The sequence below is a fragment of the Centrocercus urophasianus genome, unplaced genomic scaffold, assembly GCF_019232065.1.
Source record: "Centrocercus urophasianus isolate 14NV4802_14NV808 unplaced genomic scaffold, USGS_Curo_1.0 seq_28, whole genome shotgun sequence".
In the NCBI taxonomy this organism is placed as follows: domain Eukaryota; kingdom Metazoa; phylum Chordata; class Aves; order Galliformes; family Phasianidae; genus Centrocercus; species Centrocercus urophasianus.
The window spans coordinates 4,624,192-4,648,399 of NW_024884844.1; the positions used below are offsets into that span (position 1 = coordinate 4,624,192).

General features: G+C 41.2%; 1 protein-coding gene across 2 annotated transcripts; it reads left to right on the forward strand.

Moving 5' to 3' along the window:
• The first annotated feature begins 4,985 nt into the window (after positions 1-4,985).
• On the forward strand, positions 4,986-20,800 carry SEC22A (SEC22 homolog A, vesicle trafficking protein). Of its 2 annotated transcripts, none has more exons than XM_042827384.1 (8): positions 4,986-5,047; positions 7,217-7,445; positions 9,533-9,734; positions 10,630-10,793; positions 12,020-12,214; positions 17,150-17,268; positions 18,792-18,857; positions 20,048-20,800. In XM_042827384.1, the coding sequence occupies exons 3-8, from the start codon at positions 9,553-9,555 to the stop codon at positions 20,246-20,248; spliced, it is 927 nt and encodes a 308-aa protein (XP_042683318.1). In that variant the 5' UTR covers positions 4,986-5,047; positions 7,217-7,445; positions 9,533-9,552; the 3' UTR covers positions 20,249-20,800. The 2 variants fall into 2 exon arrangements, with proteins under 2 accessions (XP_042683318.1, XP_042683319.1); XM_042827385.1 differs by lacking the exon at positions 4,986-5,047 and adding an exon at positions 5,445-5,544.
• Positions 20,801-24,208: the final 3,408 nt, after the last annotated feature.

A 24,208-nucleotide genomic window follows, 5' to 3' on the forward strand; every position in this document is an offset into this window, starting at 1 on the left:
TCAGCTCTACCTGCAAATTCAAAAATGCATTATTGATGTAAATAAATAATCCATACTGAAGACGAATAAAACATGGATTTCATTTGGAAGGCAGAATGCATTTGCTTTGTGTATATCAAGGCTTTATGCCAAGCTTTAGGAAATAATGCAGAGGGAGAGAAATGTAGAAGTCACAACAGTCAATGGAAAACAATAAAACTGAATTGGTATTTACTAAGGCTAGATAATGCCAGACTAACTCAATAGCTTCCTCTGATACAGTAATTATTTAACTAGACAAGGAAGGAAAATCTGTGTCTGGACTTCAATAAAGCAGCTGATTAGGAGCCATGTGTAAAATTACATCTCCTACCTGGGGAAGTCTGAGATTTATAGAGAAGCTGAAAGGCAGGCAGCGTGCTAGGAGAAGCTGAGGCATATCAGAAGGGAATCATCTGGAGTTCCTAACAAGTCAGTCTTAGGATTGATTATTATTTAATATTTCCTTAATGACCTAGGTGGAAAACAGAGGCGCCTGATAATTGAAATGTCTTGAAGTCACGTGGCTAAGAGGCATCATTGGTGCAGGGAACGTTCAGAATGCCACACAGCAAGAATCCAATGTCCTTGGTGAGGGAGGTGACAGCAGAACAACTCCTGCAGGAAACAGCAATGGCACAGAAGTGTTTGTCTTTGTCCTATATAGTGTGGACCAAAAGGGCTACTGAAACCCTACAGTGCAGTAGGAGAAATGCTAGCAATAAAGAAAGGGAGTATAAATGGCCCTGTATAGGACCCCAACGAAACTTTGTGACAATATGTGGTCCTGATCAGTTATGTTAAAGATGGATTCTTAGAGAAACCAGCGCAGAAAAGAACTGCTGAGATGACAGGAGACTCTTAGGGCATGAAAGTGACTGCTCGTTCAGCAGCAGAAGCCTGAGGTGAGAACTGATTGCTCTTTATTAACTCACTGGTAGGGGAAATACTAAAACAAGGGGGCATGAGAACAAGCGAGAATCAATTGCCACGAACAACTTGGGCAATCAATTTGGTGTTTTTCATTTACCTATCTGGTGAGGGTGTAAAAATTATAAGGACAAAAACATACCTGGTTTTAGCTCAGAAAATGTTTTACATGGATTATTTGATACAGCTGCCTGCAGTAACTGGGGATTGGATTTGATGACCTAGAAGTTCCTGCTGGGCCTATGCCATAGTGTATTCCTGTGTCTTAGTGAGTTTCTATTACCATGAGCTATCACCTCTCTCTTACATCAGAAATTGCAGTACTTACTAATCCCTCCAGTCCTAAGAAACCTTTCTGTCCTTCTGAATTAAATTTCAAATAGAACATCCTAACTGTGCACTGCAAAGCCATGCGTTTGTTTCCTGCCCAAGTAAGTTTGTTGTGGCTTTTATCATAAAAACTAATTTCTTTAGGGACTAAGGGCTCCTTGAATATGAACTGGAGTGTTTATGGCAAAACTTTACTAGCAAATAATAATTTTCTTATTTGTTGTAATTCTTTAAATGGCTCTCTTAATGAAATTTTTGGCCTCATGAAGTGATCAGCTTGGAATGACTTTCCCTCATAAGAAAATATTTAAATACAAACAAAGTGTGCTAATGTGTTCAGTTACAGTCATGCAGGGAACTAAAGGGATTATGTGTACTGGGAGTATATTCCTGCAGCTTTCCAGAACAGCTTCTTCTCCAGGGAATAAAGCAACCAGAAAACTCCCAAGGAGAGACTGCTATGGTAGGGATGGCTTGGGACAGGAGCATCAGAAAAGCGCAGTCGTGTTATTTCCATAAGCCCAAAACGCTGATAAAATAAATGCTGTAAATAAAAATGCATTAACAACATGCCGCTTTTCAAACTAATTGAGATGCAGCACGGAGATTGCTTTTCAGCAATACAATGTTCTTTATGCAGGAGATCATGCTGGGGCCTACTGCAACAAGAACCATTGGGATAATGCTGTTTTGTTCTAACATCTGCATTTATTAGCTTTGAGATACTTCATTGTGACATTATGAGGTGTAAAGCCCTCAAGAATTGAACACTGTTGTTGCATGAAAGAAACTCTTTGGCCAGCACCGGCCCTTAGGATTGAATCAGCAAAGGAGTATTTAAAACAGAAGCAAAAAAAATGGATATTCTGATAGTTTTTATGACCTTGCTCACGCTTCTGTTAGTGAGAAGAGTTCATCAGCAAGGAAAGCAATGTGTCTAGTGTTAATTTTCCTAACTTCCTATTAGTCATTCAAACTAAGAAGATAACCTTAGCTCTTGTGATCACGTTGTCCAAAATCTTTCAAATCAGATGCAAACCTTTTTCAGAGCACAGAGCTGTTAGAATATCATGAGCTCCTAGCCTGCACTGTGGTGTCAGGGGTCTGATTCATATTTTTAAGCACTGGTGATGAGGTTGGGCTGCACTGAACACAAACTGATAGACACTGATTCAATATATGCGTATTTTCATGGGAACTGGCATTATTGTAAAAGAAATGGGAAGCACAGCGTTGGATTATTAGTCTGGTTTCCAGCTAAATCCCCAGCCTGGGTGCCTCCAGCTACAGGCACCAAATAATAATATAGAAGCTGACAAAGTCCAGAGGAGGGAGCAACAGAATTATAGGGATGTTCGGTAAACAGAAGTTTTAGAAAACAATGAAAGGTTTGATGAGTCTAAATCAGCAAAACCTAAGGAAGATAGTAACACTTCAGCCCATAAAAATGGGTTACAAAGTGGATTAGAGATCTGGTTTACTCTGCACCCACTGTGGAGCAACAAAAGCAATAACCAGCTTCTCCAGGGAGCAACTTCTTTGAGCTAAAACCATCGAAACTCATCTCTGGTGTTGGTTTTTCTCCTGCTGGCTGATGACATATTCAGCAGTTGAATGGCTTCATTTTGCTGTACGCATGCACCATATTTGGCACCAGTCCTCTTCAACTTCTGGCTGTCCATACCCACCTGTGCACTGCTCCTGATCTCTTTCTCTCTCCTCCTTTCCAAACGTCTACATTCCTTCCCTTGATTTGCCTTTGCACTGGTGGGATTTACAAATCTCACTTTTATTTGTTGCTGCAGCTTTCCCTAATTTATTCCCTGTGTGGTCTCCTCTAACAATGTTTTACTGCTTCACTGTCTTAGGGGAACCAATGGGACGAGAAAAAAAGATATTTTAAATGTATCTGGCTCATTAGCTATGCACATTCTTGAATAACGGGTACGATTTAAGTTCACCATAAGAGCTGGGAGTGCTGGAGCTGTAACTTTACTTCTGCCTCCCTCAATGACCTTGTGCAGTTTGTTAAGCTCCCAGGGCCACGCTCGCCTAAAAATAAAGAATATTACCTTTTTTTTCTTTTTCTTTTTTCCCCTAGGGATGTGTGAGTTTTAACTAATAGACCTGTATATATTTTTTGAAGTTCTGTTTATATAAATGCAAAACGCTTATCTTCTTGCCTTCAAAACATTCACAAATGGTCAGGAGAATTTTAGGGCTGAAAGATAAACAGCTCACAAGAATGAGAAAAATTAAAATGACACACGTGTGCACTTATCACAGACCTTTAGGCAGCCTCTAATTAAGTAATCACTACTTCTCAGCGTTATACAGATGCTATCGCACGCTGTTAAATTGCGTAGCAGCCTGTAATGCTGTGCACTCTGTTTGTACAGGATAAGGGCGCTCTGGAAATTATTGAGATTAGCACATTATCTTTCTAACGTACACTGTCATCAGGTCAGGATTGAGATGTTCCACGCTCAGCTCTACAAAAGGCAGCAGGGACAGCGTTTCTTCCTGGCAGGCCACAACACTCATTAGCTCAAGGGGTGGCTCAGGAGCCATCTTACCACTGCCAGGCACTGTCTCAAGGCTGTGCCATTGGTATGCTGGCACTTGGGGTTCCCAGGGTGTCTTATTATAGCAGGAGGTGATACTTAGAGAAGGCAGTCTTGGATTTGGAAAGTGCTGAGGCATTTTGGTGCTGTTCTCCTGGTCACCTTGCTGCTGAGATGCTGAGTGTGACCAGAGCATAAGGCACGCAGCCAGCACTACATGGTGCAGCAAGCACTTGTACAGAATGAGTAAAAATCAAAGAAATTGAAGGTGTTAGCAAGGAAATGGACTGCTTGCCTTTGAGAGCTGACAGAATAAAACTGTGTGATATGACAGGGAACTGGTAACGATGAGAAACAGGGAGAAAATTATGCACAGAATCATAGAACTATAGAATTGAGTTGGAACGGACCTTTAAAGGCCATCTGGCCCAACCTGCCTGCTGTGAACAGGGACGCCTCCATCTCCGTCAGGTGCTCAAAGCCCTGTGCAGCCTGACCTTGGACATCCCTGGGAACAGGGCATCCACCCCCCTGTGGGCAACCTGTGCCAATGCCTCACCACCCTTATCATGAAAAACTGCCTGATATCTGACCTAAACCTGCCCTCCTTGTGGTTGAAAGCGTTTCCCCATGCCCTGTCACAACAAACCCTGCTGGAGTCTGCCCTTTCTTATTCTATTGGTAAAGAGAGCTTTAATGTACACATCTCTATGTGGTGTTAGTAAAGAGATTCACCAAGTTTCATCTTTCTACTGTCATTCAAAGCATGCTGTTGATTTCTCTGGGAATGGGCGAAATTATGGTCTGGCAGCTGACACCTAACAGGAGAACACCTATGTGAAGGTAAGCACACTCCAAGTCCTTCGCACTTCTACTGAACTCGGTGGAAACCGGTCGAACAATTAAAAAGTTATCACACAGCGAAACCCATAGAGCACGGTTACAAAGCCTCCTTTATTTTGAAACGAACCCGAGCCAAAGGAATAGGCAGGCAGCCCCGCCATAGCTGTAGGCCTGTCCCAACCTCTGCGCGTCGCCATGGCGACGCTCCCGGCCCCGCCCCCGGCGCCACCCGCGGAGCAATGGCGAGGCCGCCTCCGCATCACGTGATGGCGCTGGCGCGCCGGCGGACGTGGCCCGTCCCCCACAGTGCTCCGCGGCCGCCGTGGCTGTGTTGAGGTGCCGGCGCGCCGCGCTCCGTTCCGGTGAGGCTCCCCGCTGCCGTTGCCGTGGCGACGCGGCCCGTCCGTCGCCTGCGGGCCTGAGGGAGGGCAAGGAGTGGGGAAGCGGGGGGAGGGGGCCGCCAGCCGGCCCTGTCTGGGACTGTGCTGGACTGTGCACGGGGTGTCCGATTGGGCCGAGGCCTTGCTGTCCGCTGTGCTGGGAACGGCTATACCGGGGTGCTTGGGAGCATTGCGACGCGGTCCGATTTCTGGGCGCTCGGTGCTGAGTGCCTGCGTAACAGAAATGAACGGGATGGTGGTTGAATGTGGCGTAAAAGTAAGGCAGGTTGCGTTTTTCATCGCCCAGCAGAAGGGACGGGCCTGGGGCCACGTGTCAGAGCGGCGGAGGCCGACGTGTGGTGAACGGCGCAGGAACGGGCGGGCTGCGCTCCTGCACAGCGCCGGGCTTTGCTCGTCCCTGAGCCCGCACGGGCCCTGTTTGCGGTGTCGGACGGAGCTCGGTGAAGACGTGCCGGCAGGTGCGTGCAGGGAGCGGTGTGAGCGGCGCGAGCGCAGCGGGGTGTTGCTGTAACGAGCTCTCCCTGCTGGTCCCCGCGGTTCAGAATCTCCCCGAGCGGTGCGGTGGTTCAATTTGTAGAACCCACGTAGTTTCTCCTGGAGCTTTTCAAGTTGCTTCTTGAATTTGCTTGACATCTGGGCGTCGGCAGCATCCTGTGACAAGCAATCCCACGAGCTGACTGCGTGTCCTCTGAAGAACCGTCTGTGTTACCCCGAGCCCAACACCTGGCACTGCCCTCAGGGCTCACAGAGAACAGGATAGCAAACCCCATCCCTCTCGTTTCCCCATACCTGCGGTGGGTTTATGAACCATTTGTGGTGTGAGTGCGGTTGAAGGACATAGATTATTATTATCTAGTATTTAAAGTAAGCAGCCCTGCCTGCAGCAGGCGGGTATTGGAGCTTGGTGGTCCTTGAGGTCCCTTCCAACCCGAGCCATTCTATGGTTCTATGATTTTTTTTTTTTTTAATTTTATTTTATTTTTTTTTTGAGGAAAGCTTGTGGAATTTGAAGTAATGGTGAAGTAATATCTGCACTTTTGAAAATGAGTTTAAAAAAACACACTTAAACTTAGTACTGAAACCACTCCCATATCACTAATGCTCTTTTCTCAGTCACCCCGTCTGTATGTCACATTACTGCCTGATGCCTTCTGTGAATCTGTTGTCTTGAGGGCTGCATGAAGTCGTTTGTTTCATTTCAAAGATTTAATAAACTTTTAAAAATGTTTTCAGGTGAGGTTGAATGTTGTATTACAGTATAGGTGCTGTACATGTGTGTACATGTGATTGTGCAACAGTGTGGTATTTCTTTTATTGACTTCATTTTCAGGTAGCTTTCTGAATGTGCTGAAAGCTGTGGCTTCTGCTGCTGGTCCAAGTTCAGGAAGCTGAGAAAAAAATAGATCTTTTCACTGGTTGGATTTTCAAAATGATGATAGTGGAAGCTGGTTAACTGTTGATATTAAGACAAACACAGTTTTTTTTCCCTGTGTATTTTATAGTGCATGGAGAGAACTGGCAGGTTGCAGTGTTGGCTTATCTTCTGTAACAGACTAATTTCTCTAAGTAGGAGTCCTGAGGAATGTAACTGTTTTCGTTCTAGATTTATGCAAATGTTTATTTAAGATATACATCTAAATGGAAAGAATACCTCTAATGGGTTCATTATGATGCCCACGCATACATTCTGTTGTTAGTGGTGCTTTCTTTATCCTTGAGTGTAGAACAGCTCTTGTTAGACTGAATACTGAGAGCCTGAATGCTCTGGAAATACAGCTGTGATCATGTTGTGCTACGTTCCTAAATTTTCCAATCAGAGGAAATAATGAATTAATTGAATTTAATATGTGAAGCGTGTGGTAGGATTCAGACAAGGCAATGTTATTCTGCATTAATAATGTACTGTACAGCTGGCAATGTATTTGTTCCCAAATGGCTGAAGTAATGGGATTTCTTCAGTTTCTGGTAAGGAGCAGTGAAACGTTTTAATATTCCTGTTGCTTGAGTACCCGTGTGATCCTGTGGGGTGTGTTCAGGCCTTTCCAACCAGTGTGCCCTCATAAAAAGGGCTTAAGAACGTTGTTAGCCAGTAAATACATTCATTATTTTTTTTCTGATTGTTCTCATCAGATGGCACAAGATGAGCTGTAACGATCAAGATCATTTCAGTGGACAGAATAATATTTTTCCTTCCGAGAGCTGGCAACAGGATTCTGAGCTCCTCCTGCAGTGCCACCATACTCACTGCCTTTTCCTAGGATGGGACATGGAGATAAGTTCCTGTTTTCACTTTAGCTGCTAATGGAGTTATTGGCTTCATCAGTGGAAATGCAGATCCATGAAATTACATCTTGTGCAAGTAAGTTAAGAGGGGAATTTTAAACTTTGCTATCCCATTTTAGTTCTTATGTTCATATTGAAATAGCTTGCAGAAGTCCCTTTCAGAATTAGGTCCCAGGTGATAATTATGTGAGAACCATTGCAATTTAAAGCTCCTCTGCAGTTTTGTCATGCTGTGGAGCTGCTGCCATGGGCACATGGCTAGCAGTATAGTTAAGGATACAAGAGCTGTTTATTTTCCATGTGAATTGTCCTGCTGGAAGCATATACATCAATTTAAGCACACGTAGAGAAAAAATTTCTAGAACTGCAGGTTAAATTAACTCTGGGAAGTCCTGAAGTTGTTTTCTGGTTGCTTTTATTTTTTTGTTTGTACATCTTCCTGATCAAAGCACTTTGTACAATGAAGAATTCTGTGATGAAATGGTGAAATGACAAGCATACCTTATAGAGCTCAGAGGCTCTCTGTAGACTACAGACAGTGGTGTCTTCTGCTGCTGTTCCAAGTTCAGTGCATAGCTAACTTGCAGCATCTCAAAACAGGCTGAAGTTTGCTGATGAGGCTGAACTTCTTAAGTTGGAAATTACAATAAATCTTCTGTGTTTGTATCTGCACATGTGTCTTTCTCAGCAGTAAGTACACACAAGCAACTTCAGTATTGATTAATACTCAGTAAGTATCCTTATTTATAACCTTTGTGAAGTGGAAAAGTGGAGAGATTAGAATTCAGGGGAAAACCAGCTGTTTGATTTACTTTCTTTTATGAAGAGGCAGTGCTAATTGAGGGAAATCTGGATTCCTAGGTTTTCAGAATCCAGTCCTTGAGCTGCTACGGCTCGTAAAGCACTGTAATGTCATGGTTTGAAAGGTGCTGTAAACACGTCAGTATTGCACACTAAAGCATATTTCAGTTGTATTCAGAAATCTGTTTTCTGTTTCAGTTTATGACTATATGAAACTTCAGTAGCATCATCTGAGGGAGGCAAAACCCACTTTTTTTGCAATTTCTGAAGTGATAGGTGTAGCAAATGGTAGGAGTCAGCAGAGCAGTGTTAGGAGTTGACAAGGAAGTGTTTGCTTTTGGCTTCAGATTGATTCTAGCAGTTCGCCCACTTGTCAGAGTAATCTTTTAAAAAACCTGCATAAAGCTTGTCTTGATAAACTTCTGCATGTTTTGATTTAACGTGAGGTTTGAAGAACTTGGAAGTTTTAAACTTGTCATCTCTCCTGAAAGACTTGTCTGTAGGATGGGTGTTTATACAGTTGATAGTGTTAATTGCCTGCTACAATTTTACTCCTTTTGTGTGGGAAATGTTTAAGTACACAATTTTTTTGTTCTTTAAGTGTCTGGATTCCCCAGAGCTTTAATTGTTGCGCTTGAAAATTCAATACTGGAAAAGCACACATGCTTTGCAAGCACCTTCTCATCTTGCCCAGTGTTTCCATGTTGCTGACAGACGTGTTTCACAGATGTAAAAATGATTTGGGAGAGCTGGATTACCTTCCTTGCTGTTTTATTCCTTGATATTTTTTATTATTTGATATCATCTCTGTTTGTCAAGGTACTTCAGCAAGCACTCAGTAAGAGCTTCATGAAAGCATATCAACACTGTTGCTATAAAGACCTGGATATGTTTTCTATCTGATGTATGCTTACAGCACACGCTTTTCCTATCCAGCTGTTGTTTGTGCTGTCATTTTTTTCTCTCATTTGAAAAAATAATAATAAAATTCTCAGCTTGAAGAAAGCAATTACAGCAGTGCTAAGGCTGAGTACTAGCGTATCCCCCTCCATAGGTATCTTTGGGTGAGGATTTATGGCAATTCTGATTTTTTTTTTTTTAAAAAAAAAAAGGTTTGGAAATGGACATTCTGTTTACTGCCACTTTGTGATTTACATGGACTAATAGGTCCTTTTCACTTACAGCTTCAGTCTGAGTTGTAGCTGCAAATAATCCCCCTATTCTGTTTTTAAGCTTGGGCCAACACAAAGTTTGGACAGTTTGATTAATCACTCCTTTAATTAACTCCTTTGTTTTCAGTTGGACCTTAGTTCTTATTCATCTTCTCGTATATTTCTGAGTTCATTTTGTGTTTTGCTTTAGGTTGTTGTTAACTGCTGGCAATGTCTATGATTTTATCTGCCTCTGTGGTCCGTGTGAGGGATGGACTCCCACTGTCTGCATCCACCGATTATGATCAAAGCACGGGAGTGCAAGAATGTAGAAAATACTTTAAAATGCTCTCAAAGAAACTTTCTCAGCTTCCTGATAGATGTACTCTGAAAACTGGACAGTACAACATAAAGTAAGGCTTGTCTTTCATATAATGTAGCATCTTTTTCCACACGTCGCATCCTTTGTCTGTAAAGTTAATGCTTGAACAGTAGAAATGGTTATTCAGAATAATCATAGAATCACCAAGGTTGGAAAAGGCCTCCCTGCTCATCCAGTCCAACTGTCCACCTACCACCAGTATTCCATGTCCCTTAGTACCACATCCAAATGTTTCTTGAACACCTCCAGGGATGGTGGATCCATCACCTCCTTGGGCAGCCCATTCTGGCACCTGACCACTTGTTTGGTCAAGAAATTTTTCTTAATGTACAACCTGAATCTCCCCTGGTACAACTTGAGGCCATTCCCTTAGTCATGTCACTAGTAAGAGTAGTACTTGGCAGTATTTGTATATCAAAAGTTGCAAATTGAGAAATAGTGGAAAGATTTGAAGCCTGGTTATACTTCAGTACAAGTCCTAGTTCAAAATTTATAACACCTAATTTCAAAGTTTTTGACTTGCTAGAAGCATTTTTGTTAACTTCAAAGTTGCTTTTCACATAAAAATGATCACATTTGTCCTTTGTCATTGCAGTTCGACTATTTCTTATTTGTTTTCTCTTTTTAGTCTGCAGCAGATTTAAAAACTACATAATAATCCCAAAACTTGATTATCTCATCCGTGGATGAGTGGATGTGTACATATGTATATGTACATACACACACAATGTAGGTGTGTAAAAAAAACATTGACTAAAACTGAATTTATTTTCTTGTAGAATAGAGTTTGACTTTTCATTAAGCATTAGTTCCTTTGTTATCCCAGTATTTTGCTTTTCTGATTGTGGAATATGAGATCAAACTAGTGAAGCTGCCTGTTACCTAGAAAGACATTTGAAATTCTGGTTTTGTTGTCTCAATTACAGCTTTATCAGTTCTCTGGGAGTAACTTACATGATGTTGTGCACTGAGAACTATCCCAGTGTTTTGGCTTTCTGCTTCCTGGATGAGCTTCAGAAAGAATTCATCACTACCTACAATATGATGAAGACAAATACTGCTGTCAGACCATACTGTTTTATAGAGTTTGGTAAGGATCTGATTTCTTTTCATGCTCGTTCTCACACTGACTCAAATGCTTATTTAAATAGATGTGCAACTTAATGTACACAAAACAGAAACGTCTGAGGTAGCTTGTAGCTGTGCTTCAGGTGGATTTGGAGTCTGAAGTAACTCCCATTAGGATTGGTTCGAAAGAAAACAACTCTTGGCTTTAAATTGGGCTACTAGAGTTTTATACAGACATTCAGGTTGATTTTGGCTCGTAACTTCTTTGACCAAATCAGAGTTTAGCTTCTCCTAGTTAATCATACATGGAGCTGATGACTTCGTACTTCTGAACCTGTGAAGGCACTGAGCTTCATAAATTTCTCAAGTGAAAGATTGCATTTTCTTGTTGGCTCTTAGCTATGCAGCAGTTCTGATTCAGTGCATGGAAACGAGATGTTTTTATTTGTCTTATGATAGGCATTTAATCTTCTGTCACGCAAGCAGATACAACTAATCTCATATAAACCTGGTTGCAGCTCTTATGGATTCTATTAATATCTGTTGCTTTAATACTGTAAGCTGTGTGTTATTTTAAGTGTTCTTATAAGTGCATCAGAGCAAAAAAACCTGCAGTTTTAGAGGAAGTTATAATATATATCAATATCTATCTAACTAATATTGAGGAAATGCTCCATCTAGTTAATTTCTCTGTAGTTGAGTCCGTCTATTAGTAACAATATTTGTATGATGTTTGTCTATAAAGACTTCCTTAAAATTATTTTATGCTTTCATTTTACTAATTGTTGTGTTCGAATGTAGGTCTATTACAGTCTTTATGTTGGTATAATGTGGTATTGTTTTTCTCTGCCTGCATATTTTGCAGGCACAACTCATACCCAAGTTTATACTTGAATTCAGGAATTAATTTTCTCCTAAGGATGTTTAACTTAGCAGAAAAGCTGGAATAAGGACAGTAAATCCATTGTATTAGCAATTATTTCAGTATCATGCAGTGAAAAGTCTCGAGTTTATTCACTATTATAAAGTAATTAGCTTTCTAGAGATTCATTTTTTTTTCCTGCAGAATTAAATAGCACGTGATTATTAGTCACAAAACTGAAATAGTATTGGAACGTGCCAAGAAAAATGTAGGCATTTCAAACCATCTATTCAAGTTTGAAAAGTGTGTAGTGCATAAAACTGTGTGGTTTTGGGTCGCTTTATAAACAGAAATCCATCAGGATATAACTTTCAAATTTTACACAGATAATTTCATTCAGAGGACCAAACAGAGATATAACAACACGCGTTCTTTATCAACAAAGATGAATCTTGCTGACATGCAGACAGAAATCAAACTGAGGCCGCCTTATCAAATTTCCCTGTCAGAACTTGGTTCAGCTAATGGGTTTGCACATTTATCTGCAGCAGAATATAAGGGTACCGGTAAGATATCTGCAGGTAAGTTTTAAGCTTCTCTATTTGCATCTTTAAATGACAAAGAGAGAGAGTTGTCTTTATTGTAGTCTTTCATAGAATCATAGAATGGCCTCGGTTGGAGAGGACCACAACGATCCTCTAGTTTCAAGCTGCTGCTGTGTGCAGGGTCACCAACCGCCAGACTGGGCTGTCCAGAGCCACATCCAGCCTGGCCTTGAATGCCTCCAGAGTTGGGGCATTCCCAAAATGTTTCTTCTTTTCTTCAGAGAAAAAAAAAAAAAGGTTTTTCACTACGGTATTCATAAAATGCATGGTGTATCACGACAGTTTTATGCTTTAGCTTAGATATTTGTTGTCAGCCCTAAGTGTTCCATCTTTTTAAGGCGTTCATAGAGAGCTCAATGGACAGCTTATCGAAGGAAAAAATCTACATGAAAATAAGCAAATGAGAAAGAGCACTTCACAAGATGATTGCTTTGGTGTTTTGTTTTTTTTTTTTCTTCCACATTCTATGATATATCACAATTTTGATTATGTCTGCCCAGAGGGATGCGGATGCTTTGGAATTTCACAATCACAGATACTTCCTAAGTGCTGTGCTAAAAGAAGTTCTATCTGAAATAAGTGCTTTATGTGTGATGTCATTTTGTATTGTCATACTCACTTAAGCAGTCTTTAATATTTTTTTTTAAACTTCATTTGACCTGATGTAGGAAGTAAATATGGCATGATGTGGTTTTCAACTGGGCTAAAACTTATGCTAACATTTCTTATTTTGAGTGCTCTAAATCAGTTTGTAACTAGAAGAATTATAAACAATAAGCATTTATTTATTGAGAATTCTGCCTGCATCAAAGTCAGCTGTACATTTAAACTGTTTATGATGTGGCAGATAATCATCTGATTTATCTTTTCCCCACCTCACCACAGCCTGTCTGTATGGAAGCTGTTCTGTTGTCCTCTTTTATTCTGTCTTGGCTTTTGGTTCTTTTCCCCCTTTTGATTACTTTTAACGTTCTTCCTCCTCTGAATTCCTTGTATCTCTCTGTTCAGTTATCTGTTTTCATCCTTGAACTGCTGCAGAAACTTGCCATCAAAGGGCTGTATGTCAGTGGTTTCCGGGCTGGTTTGGCCCGGTTCCGTGACCAGCGGGGCAGAGGGATCTGTGGATCCGCACCTCTGGAAAAGGGAAACAGGGGACCCCAAAATAATTGAAAACAATGGCAATAATCTGAGGTGGAAGAAATGATTTACTAAATATAGTATTAGCAAAGTACAATGAGAGAGAGAGTCTGTCTGAATGGTAGATAGGCCTCACCACAGTGCTGAGGTGAGAAGTGCAGTCCAGTTGAGTGAATGAAGAAAAGCAGATGGGGAAGAGCGGGCGAAGAAGAAGGAATCAGGTGACCTTGCACAGAATTATATCTCCTTGCTGCCTGCAAAGCCTCCTGGGGAAATGTAGTTCTTCTCCGTCAGACAAGCATTTGGGACTCGAGCATCAGAAGTCAAACCCCCCAGTGCATTACATGATGTTATGGTGTGGAATACTGATAACAATCATAAAACCCATAACATCTGTACATTATGCAAGGTTTGCACTTTCCTCTGCCTTCAGCTCTTCCAGTTTTAGATGCTACTGAATAATAGCATCTTGAAAGTGACTTCTGAGCACGTCTGCAGACACCTTCATTATACTTCACACTTGTTGTAAATTCTCTCCCTCCTTGAAAAGAGCCTTCTCTGGATGTTTAATACACAGTCTGTTCACTGGACTTCAGAATTTCCCTTTTGCTTTAAGGACAGCATAAAATCATAGAATCACTCAGGTTGGAAAAGACCTTAAAGATCATTGAGTCCATGACCTAACCATACTACCCTAACTAAAAAACCTTTGCTAAATCATGTCCCTTACCACCGCATCCAAACAGTTTTTAAATACGTCCAGGGATGGTGACACAGTCACCTCCCTGGGGGAAACCTATTCCAGTGCTTAACAACCCTTTCTGTAAAGAAGTGTTTCCAAATATCCAACCCAACTCACCCTAGCACAGCTTAAGGCCATTTTCCTTGTCCTGTCACTGGTGAGAGGAGACCAACCCTGCTCTTGCTGTGAGCACCTTTCAGGTATTGGAAGAGAGCAATAAGGTCTCCCCTCAGCTTCCTTTTCCCCAGACTGAGCATCCCCAGTTCCTTCAGTCTCTGCTCATAGGGCATATTCTCCAGGCCCTTCACAAGCCTTGTTGCCCTTCTTTGGACCTGCTCCAAGGCATCTCAGTGTCCTTTCTGTACTGAGGTGCCCAAAACTGAACACGGTGCTTGAGGTGAGGCCTCACCAGTGCAGAGTACAGGGGCAGGATGACTTCCCTAGTCCTGCTCACCACACCATTCCTGATACAAGCCAGGATGCCACTGGCCTTCTTGGCCCCCTGGGCACGCTGCTGGCTTGTATTCAGCTGACTGTCCATCAGGACACCAAGGTTCCTTTCTATCAGGCAGCTTTCCAGCCACTCCTCCCCAAGCCTGTAGGGTTGTTGTGACCAAAATGCAGGACCCGACACTTGGCCCTAATGAAACTCATGCATCTCACAAGAAGATGTGCTCTGTGTAGTGTAACTGTTACATATGCTGTCCTGTTAAAAATATGCCCTGCTATAAGTGAAGTACAATAAATGAGTTGGGTAGGAAGTCAGGCACAAGTGTTGTTGCATGGCATGGTAGAAATTAATGTGTTTTGGTTGTGTAAAGGTTTGATAAACTATTATCTATTACTTTCTTCTACCTGGAGTTGGGTGTATATCCAAGCTGTAGTGTTTTAGCCTCTTTCTCCTAAGTAGTTGACCAGAGCAGTCCTTTCCTGTGCTGAAAGTTGTTGTGTGCAGTGAGTAATAGGGCTAAGTTATGCATCAGAGAAGCAGGAAGTGCAGATTATGGGTAGGATTTTGTTTCAAACATATATGCAGGTGTTGACAGGAATTAGAAACAGGGTGACAATGTGAATTGGCAATGTGATATGTGAAATTTTAGGTATCTATTTGGTTCAGATGGACTATTTTCTGAGCTTTTTTTTTCTTTTTTTTTTTTTCTTTTTTTTTCCAACAGAGGAGCAGTTCTTGGATCAAAATTCCTTTTTGCCTGATGATGTACCCATTAAAATTTTTTTTTTTTTTAAATAAATGTTCTTACAAGTAATGCAGTATCTTATGCCGTGTAAATTTCCTAAATAGTTATCTAAACTTCAAAGTTTTAGTTCAGAATTTCTGGTTTCTTTGATCCTTGCCTTGCTGAAGAGAGTTTTTGATACAGCTGTTATGATCTTGTAAGATCTGTAGATGGACTGACTTGAGGACAGCTGGCCTTTGCCCTGTCTTATCCAGTACCCCTTCGTTCTCATGGTTTTGCCTTTATTTTACTGTACTTAAATGACTTTTTTTCCTTTGATAGTGAAACTGAGATTTATTAAGCCTGGGAGAGCTTCTGGACATCAGTAGCACTGTGCAGTGCCCTTTATAGTTTTTAGGTTTGTTTGTTTGTTTTAATAAGAGGGAAACATTATAATTTCACGCTTCTTCAGAGTCTCTCTTGTTTAACTGACAGCAGTGTTTACTTTTCCTCCCCATGGTTCCAAAGAGGCATTTTAAGCACTTTAATACATGCTGCTTTACAGTAAACCAGTTTTCCTGGTTACAGCAGCATGGAGAGCTGTGTGTGAGTTGTCAGAACTCAACCGGAGAGCTGCTTTTATTCACTGGTTAGTGAAACACGGGGACTTAAAGCAGTCACATAAGCCCTTAGCTCTTTGCTGCACTCTAGGTGAGATTGACTGTTTAGAAAAGTTGGGAGTCAGAGTTAAAGAACAGTTTGGTGTGCAGGTACTGTATGTAACCATAACAGAGTGGTTTCTAGTAGTAGTCCTGTAAGTTCATTATTAAATACTGAATGTAGCACAAGTGAGCTAGCAGAACTCGTTTTGTGCTGTAAGTTACCACACGCTGGAAGTCAGACAGCCCTGTCTGCTTATCAGTGTGACGCCGCTTTGGTCATTTTCTTGTTTAGTTTCTGCAACTTCATAAACTGGATGTGTGCAGAGTGCACAGCCAGGATTGGCACCCCTTTCTCTATTAGTGCTGCGGCTCATTAACCTCATTCCTCACATCTTTACACTTGAGTGGTTCCAACAGAATGATTTAAGCATGGTTCAGCAGTCTTTTTGTTTTCCCTGTGTTGCTAAGAGTTTTGCATCACTTCTTCATATTTGCTTTCTGTTATTAATTATGGAAAGGCACAGTCAGTGCAAACAAACACAACCGTTATGTACTTGTGATGTTAAGATAAGCCCAAAGGAAAGAGTGTTTTAATTTTAATGTCCTTCTAAACACTGTCTGGAAGGCCTGTATGAGGTTTTAAGGTTGGTAATGTGCTGTAGTTTCAAAACTATTCTGTTTCTGCATATGGTAGTACTTCCTGGCTGCACTTTTTAAAGGTAGAGGAGAGTAATAGGTTCTGGCTCAGAGTGTTCCAGTTCAGCAAGCAGCTAAATAAGTCTTGATAGTTCTGCTAATACATTAGTGTTAAAGAAAAACGAAGATTGTGAGAGGAGCTCTTAAGTATGTGACCTATTACCTGGCTATTAATTGTGGGCAAATTTTACTAGCAAGTGCATCATTTGCCATTGATTTCCTGGCATGTTTAAGCAGCTTTCAAGACCTTACTGAGGTCTTGCTGAATGTACAAGAGTTAAAGACTAAATATAGTGAGACAAGTTGGTCTTACAATAATGGAAGGAAAATATGCTTTCCTTCAAACTTAAAATGTTTCCTTTTCTTAAAAAATAATACATTTTGTGGTTTGCTTCAGCAGCCTCTTGTGAACTAGAAGATTGGAAAAAGTAGATTAATATTGTACTATATTTTTTTAATATACCACTTTGACTGAGTTTTTCTTTTTGTCTTTTTGCAGCTCCTCACCAACGTCTGGAACCTGTGACCCTGCCTGGGATTGTCTCATTTGTACTCAGTCTCCTGTGCGGAGCTTTGAATTTAATTCGTGGCTTTCATGCCATAGAAAGTCTTCTGCAGGTATTGTACCATGCCTCTGAATGTGAGTTGTGCATCGCGGTACTCGTGCTGTCACCTCTGAATGTGCTTGCTATGTGAAGGAAGTCTTGCCGGCTTTATTTTCACAAATATGTGGTTGTGAGGTCAGATCTTTATGACACTTACATTGTTTATAAGCTGTGTATCCTTTCTGAGAGGGATGCATTGTTTGTTAATGTTGGGAAATACAGAAGTAATGGAAGGTGAGGAAGGAAGGACCAGCGGTCTCTGTAGATACTTTGGTAGTAGTGGGCATGTGAACACCAAATTTTTTCCTAAGTGTATGCCAGGATATGAAACACTCTAATAGATACTATGAAAAAACACTTGTGAGGAAATGATGGACAGCTGTGAAAATCTGGCCTTTTTTTTCTTTTTTTTTAAGTTCTGTGATGCAGAAATCTGGAAAGCCACTTTGTAAAACGCTTTTTTAGAAACCTTTCTGTGTTTCTGTTTATTTTTCATAAACTTCAGGTTACTTATTGTTCTTGGTGTTCTGAAAGGCTTAATGCAGGGGAAACTGCCGAGTGATTTCTTGTTTCCAAACAAAAATGTACAAAAAAAGTACCTCAACCCCCACATGTTTATTTGCTTATGTGAACTCTGCTCAAACCTTTATTCTGGGTATTGACAGAGTTACGTGTAAAGACTTAATGAAACAGTAATCTTGGAGGTCTCAGCAAGAGTGGAGCAAGAGGACTGAAAGTGCCCCATGCTGTGGGGCCTTCTTGGCCCAACATGAGTGGGATTTTTGACCCAGCGTTTGTCCTGGATATTAGCCAAACTCTGTTATAACTGTGCTTCAGCAAATGTGCTGTGAGGCAAAGATTTGCCCGTGATTTAGGAGAGTGCTGCATTATGTATGTATGTAGGTCAGCTTTATCATAGAATGGTTTGGGTTGGAAGGAACCTTTAAGATCACCTAGTTGCACCCTGCTGCTGTAGGCAGGGACAGCTTCCTCTGGACAGGTTGCTCACAGCCCCATCCAGCCTGGCCTTTATGTACAGACGTACACATTTTTGTCTGTGGTTTTTTTTTTTCCTGTTTTTTAAACACAGAGTGGAAACATCTGTGCATATCAGGTATTTTTTTTCCATCTTTTCTTTCAAGAAAACAAAATTTTCTAATAATCTGTCTGATAAACTTGTTTTGTTTGTTCTTGTGGCCATTAATGTAGAGTGGCCTGCGTTGTTCTCTGTGTAGCGTTTTACCACACCCTAGTGGCCAGTTTGTGTCCTTCTCTTTTACCTTGTTTCCCATTCTTGGAAGCTACAGGAGAGTAGAGTTGTGCAAACCTGATTTTAAAGGCGGTTAACAGTGTTTAGACTTGAATTTTCAGAGGCATCTGGAGAATGTCCAGTGCCAGCTTTGATTTAGCTTATACAGGAATCTGTGTAAATCTCTGTGTAAGGCTGTCTTAACATACATTGAAGAACTGCCATAGGTGCAATCTGGTATTTCACTGAAACATTGTAAAACATTGCTTTTTGCTTTGTTTTCACAGAATGAAGGTGAAGATTTCAGCTATGTTATTGCATTTTTTCTCGGAACAGCAGCCTGTTTGTACCAGGTGTGTTCTGGTGCTTGCCTAATTCACTAAAATTGAGACACATCTCTCAGTCATGCATAAGTGTCAACATAGAATCACAGAATTTTAGAAGAACACATTTTCCTAAATGTCACAGCTACTTGGATACAGTCATTATAAAAAGAACTTCTGTATTTTAATGCATTGATCATAGACTGTCGCACAGTAGATTAATACGTACATCTGTCTGCTGACATGTTTTTCCAGGTAGTTGATTAAGGGATCTGGTGTAGCTTATCTGTTATAATCTCCATCGCTTGAGACTTTTGTTTACTTCAAGTACAAGTTTCTTAGCTTAAGTGTATCTAGCATTTCTTTCCTTTGGAAGGATGTGAGTGTATATATTAATACGTAGGCACCCAAGATTTTCTCTCACTTCATAAGTTCTCATGCATCTCTTTCCTTTTGAAATCTTTCAGTCGCTTTCCACTGTGTTTCCCTGTCTGTTTTGTGCTTACATTTCCTGTCTGTAGGTTTTCCATAAAGTAACCCCAGTACATTATATTGTTCGGCTGCAAGTGTGAAATGCTTTGGCATTTTTTGAGGAACATAAATAATGAAAAGAATGAAGTGGAATTTCTCTGGCATAGATAAAACACAGCAAATAAAGAACCAAGAGCATACTTAGATAATTTGATGAATTTGGTTAAATATTGGTGTGAACATCATTATTTGCTCTGTGGGAAGAAATTTCGATTAAAAATTAAACCTAAGTGATGCTGGTATTTTCCTTGCAGCCCAGCAAGAACTGTCTTTGACAGATGGAAATGGCTGAAATGCAGATGAGGCAAACTTTTTTTCTTTTCTTTTTTCTTTTTTCCTTTTTTTGTGGAAATGAAGTAGGCAGAACAGTAGCAAAAGTGAAGATAACACAAGGGAATGTGGGACAGTTGTGTCCTTTTAGAGATTTTCCATGTCTTTCCCACTCTTTCCTCTGAGGAGGACGTAAACTGGGTCTTGTTTCTTCTGAAGCAGAACAAAGAGCATGTTTTTGACTGGAGATTGCCAGGAACATCCACGTCACTTTAGCATGGGCTAAGTTAACACCGGTGTTACATGTTTCGAGTTTGACTTGTTTGTGGGATATTTTCTGCTGATTAATTAATAACTAGAGGCATTTCTTTATTGGAAGCTGCTTTCTGTGCAGTAATACCGTTTTTTTCTCCTGACAGTGTTACCTGTTCGTGTATTACACAGGCTGGAGGAATGCCAAATCCTTCCTGACTTTTGGGTTAATTTGCCTGTGTAACATGTACCTGTATGAACTGCGCAACCTGTGGCAGCTCTTCTTTCATGTGACTGTGGGAGCATTTTCAACGTTGCAAATCCGACTGCGACGACCGCAGGGGAAGTCCCCAGATTACAATGTGTGACAAGTCCTGGAACATTTAGAGGCGGTCTTGTTCCAACAGATATTCACTCTCAGGAATGTAAAGCTGTTCTCCAAAAGAAGAAGCTGGCTGGATGGCGCTTTTTGGTTTTGTTCCTTTTTTTTAATTAAGCAATGTAAGATGCCTGCGGACATTTTTCACTTGCTGGTTAAAAACCCTTTTCTTTTAAAGGAACAGCTGAGGACACAGATGAATAAAGAACTAGAGGAGAGAAGGGGGTCATATCGTGTAGTAAAATATGTGTTGATGGGAGGCTAATTTGGGGAATTTGGTGGCATGAAAAAAGCTTTGCTCAAGAGTATGTCAATGATGGAAGGAACATAGAGTATGTGTCCTGCATATCATGCAAGCTCTTCACTTCCAAAATCAGTTTTGCCTTTGTGAGGCAGTAGAGGATAGGCTAAGTTAATATTAAAAATGCTGTTGCGTATTAGCAAACTAGATTTGGAATATGTAATCTACTAAATTTTGGAATGTTTTGTTACACGTTGACATTTGCGTGAGTGTTTTCTTGATTAAAACATAACCTGGAAACTCTTTGTTTCTTGGGATCAGCTCTTTGGCACCTGTGGCCCTCCTTCTAGTGCTATAAACACTTGTATGTTTTGTCACCGATGGTTTCCTTCCGGTTGTCCTCCAAAAATGGTCTGTGTGGACAGGGTTTTGTTTCAGGAATGGTCTGCAGAGTTCTGCCACTCAACCCAGGACTTCCCCTGAGCTGTGGAGAGGTTGAAAGGAAACGGACCAGCGGGTGAGTAAAAAAGAGTAAAAAGGGCTATTCTTCTTCTTCTATACCTTCACAAATGGGAGGGATGATGAAATAAACAGGAAGATAATAAATCCGTCTGACTAACATAAATGAAAAACCAGATTGGAATGTTGTTCATTTTTGTGGCTTTATGTGTTTTTATGCTGTGATAGAACCTCTTACGTTCAAGAGGGCCATCCTCGAGTTATTCAGAGGTGTTCCTCAAGTTTGGGAATAGACCAGGAAACATCTAGCATTCACAAAATACAGGAGCAGCAGTGTTGTACCACTTTGAGTTTCTGTGATTTCTGTGATCATTTAGATTGCTTTTATATTTGGCAATTAGATGGCAGCTATCTGTGCTGTTTCATGAGATGCAAGTTGAGAGAATTTGTGTGATTTGTAGTAATGTAAAAATTCACTGAAATAGGTTTTTTTTTTAAATGTATTGTGCTGTTGGATTTGGAGACTGGCAGAGCTTTGCTGTGCTCTAAGGTGTCACACTTCATTCCAAAATGGTGCGTGTTTCAGTAGGTGTTTAGAGTCAGATTATCACTAAGAGAGCTAGATACTTTATTTAGTTCTTTAAAAGGTCATTTTAGTCAAGAAAATTATGTAAACCTGAGAAAGAAACCAGGCTTTTCTTGCTCATAAAGTCCAGAGCAGTCCTGCTGCCTTTTCACCCTAATTGGTTGGTAGGGAAGTTCTCATGAACGCCCAAAATACGTACTCTGTTTTTGGCTTCTGCTGTTCTGCATGTGAGGACTTTTCTCTTGTGTCATGTCTTTGGTTTATATGTCAGCAGATAATCTTGTTTTCTCTGTGACCCCTTCCTGCTGTTTCTTAAGGAATTCTTTACTTAAGGAATGAAAACTTCCTTTGCTACAGCATGTGGTGCCATGATTCTGTTCCAGTTCTGCTGTCATTAAAGTAGTGGATGATTAGCAGGTGTAGTGAATGAATGCAACTGTTACGTAGCAGAGGACAGTTGGGTTTTTGTTTGCTTGTTTTTATAGCACCGATTAAAAAAACAGTTTCACAAGGAAAATTCAGTGATGCACGTTTGGTAGTCTGACTTTTCATCACTTGCTATTACTGCGTGCTAAAAATGTGGCTTTTGAGCTAGACTGTGATGTCAGGATGTGCTGAAATGTTGTGTAAGATGAAATGCAAGATAAGCGAGAGCAGCGTAGAGGTGAAAGGTGGTTGGTAATTCCCAGGGCTTCCTGTCTGCTTGTAACAGTCCAGCGTTATTGAAGGAATAGTAGGTGCTTCCCTGCTGGTAGCTGCAGACATCAGAGTTGGACTTGTGAGGATGGATTAATGAAAGATGAATACTCTCTGGAGCAACATGGTTTGTTTTGGTTTGAGTTGTGCCAGCCATTCACTGTTGCTTGGCTGTTCTGTGGCATCTAGTAGAAGCAGAGCCCAGGTCATGCTGCGTTTATGGAGTTTGTCCTCTCTAAGGTTGGAATGGGTCCATCCAGCTGCCTCACTATCATTTTGTTTGTTTGTGTTTTATTTTTGAACAAAGGGTCACAATCTGAGTTCGCTTGCAGTGAAGAATCACCTGACGCTTGGCTGATCTTCACAGTGTATGAGGTTTGATTACCCCCGAGTGCCCAGTTTGAGCTTCTAGAAATTTAATTTGTTTTTCCTTATGTGCTTTTCTTTAGTGCCTGAGCTTTCTCCTGGTGGTCTGCTCTCTTACATTCAGTATTTGGGTCCAAATCACGTACACAGGCTCTGACTCTCTCATGTAAGGAATGTATCTAGTGAGGGCATGTAGAAAGAAGGCAGCTTTCCATCCTGGAATGTATATATGTGGTACTTGGACTGATTTTTAGATATTTCAAATCTAGCAGAGATCTACAAGATGATGGAAAATGGTTTCCTTTGCAAATATTGTGGTTACTTAACGTTCAGTATGGATTCTTCAATATATCAATCATTTCTTTACTGAAGGACCAAGGAACGACTGATTTGGGGTAGTGTGACTGTGCTGCCCAGCTGAAGCTGCATATTTCTTTCCAGTAGATGGCAATAAGGTGTTTGGATCTGAAACTGTGTGCTCGAAAAGATGTAGGGCCAGCTGCTGGTGGTGCAGCTTTCTCTGTCCGTGCTGATCCTGGGCAGGACAGGCCTGACACGAGGCACATGGTCTCCCCACTGTGTTGTGCAGCTCTCCTGAGCAGAATGGGGACAGAGAGGTGCTCGGGGATGAGAAGATAACAGCAAACCTCTGCTTCTTACAGCAAACTGCCTGCCTGCTGACTGCCCAATGCTGCTGCCTTCACTGCACTACTAAAGTGCTCCAGCTTCTTCTGTTGAAAAGCTTGTGACAGAGGAGCAAGAGAATGGAACCTGAGGTGAGTTTTTGCTTGTTTGTTTTCATTTGTTTTGGATTGGTTTGGCTTCATTCAGCTACATTGATCCTGGCAGACTGCATCCCAAATGAGCTCTTTGCCGCCCCTCAATTGGAACATTGCTTTTGGGTTAGCTGGCAAACATCCTAAGACAATTTTGAGAGCTCCCGTTCCCCCCATAAGTTCAAACTCAAAATGACTGTCTTCAGAAGCAGTCAGGAAGGTCATTGGACAGCAGATATTTCCCTCTAGGCAGTGTTTTTAGCTGCAGCTTATTCCCAAGTAATGTAATGTAGGAAGATGGGGTCCAGGTGTGCTGGTAGTGCAGGACATCTGTAACAAATGCAGTGCCTCCTACAAGTACCATTTCATTCTGCACAGGCAGACACAATGCAGCCAGCATTCATCAAAATGGTTTTTGGATGGAAGATAAAACACTGAGGGAAAACAGAGGGTGTGGGCAACAATCCTCAACTTAAACGAGAGGGCACGACTGTTTTTCCTCCCTTTAGGAATACCCTTGTCCAGCTAGCCCCAAAAGTGGCTTATGTCAGGTAATGTCCTGAGATGCTGCTTTATGACAGCGTGAAGCAACTCCCCAGCACTTTCCTGAGGGCTGGTTTTTAAGCCTGTCTTTTAAGACATTTATCCCTCCTTCTTAATGCAGGTTTAGTCTCAGTATATGTACGAAATCTCACCTAACAAGGAACAGATTTGAAGTCATTCATTCCATTTTTACCTGCCTGTATAAAAGGACCCTGAACTGAAAAAAAATCAGTGAGAAGATGGAGCCTTTTGTTTCCCAGTTCCACCTCAGACTTCTGGGGA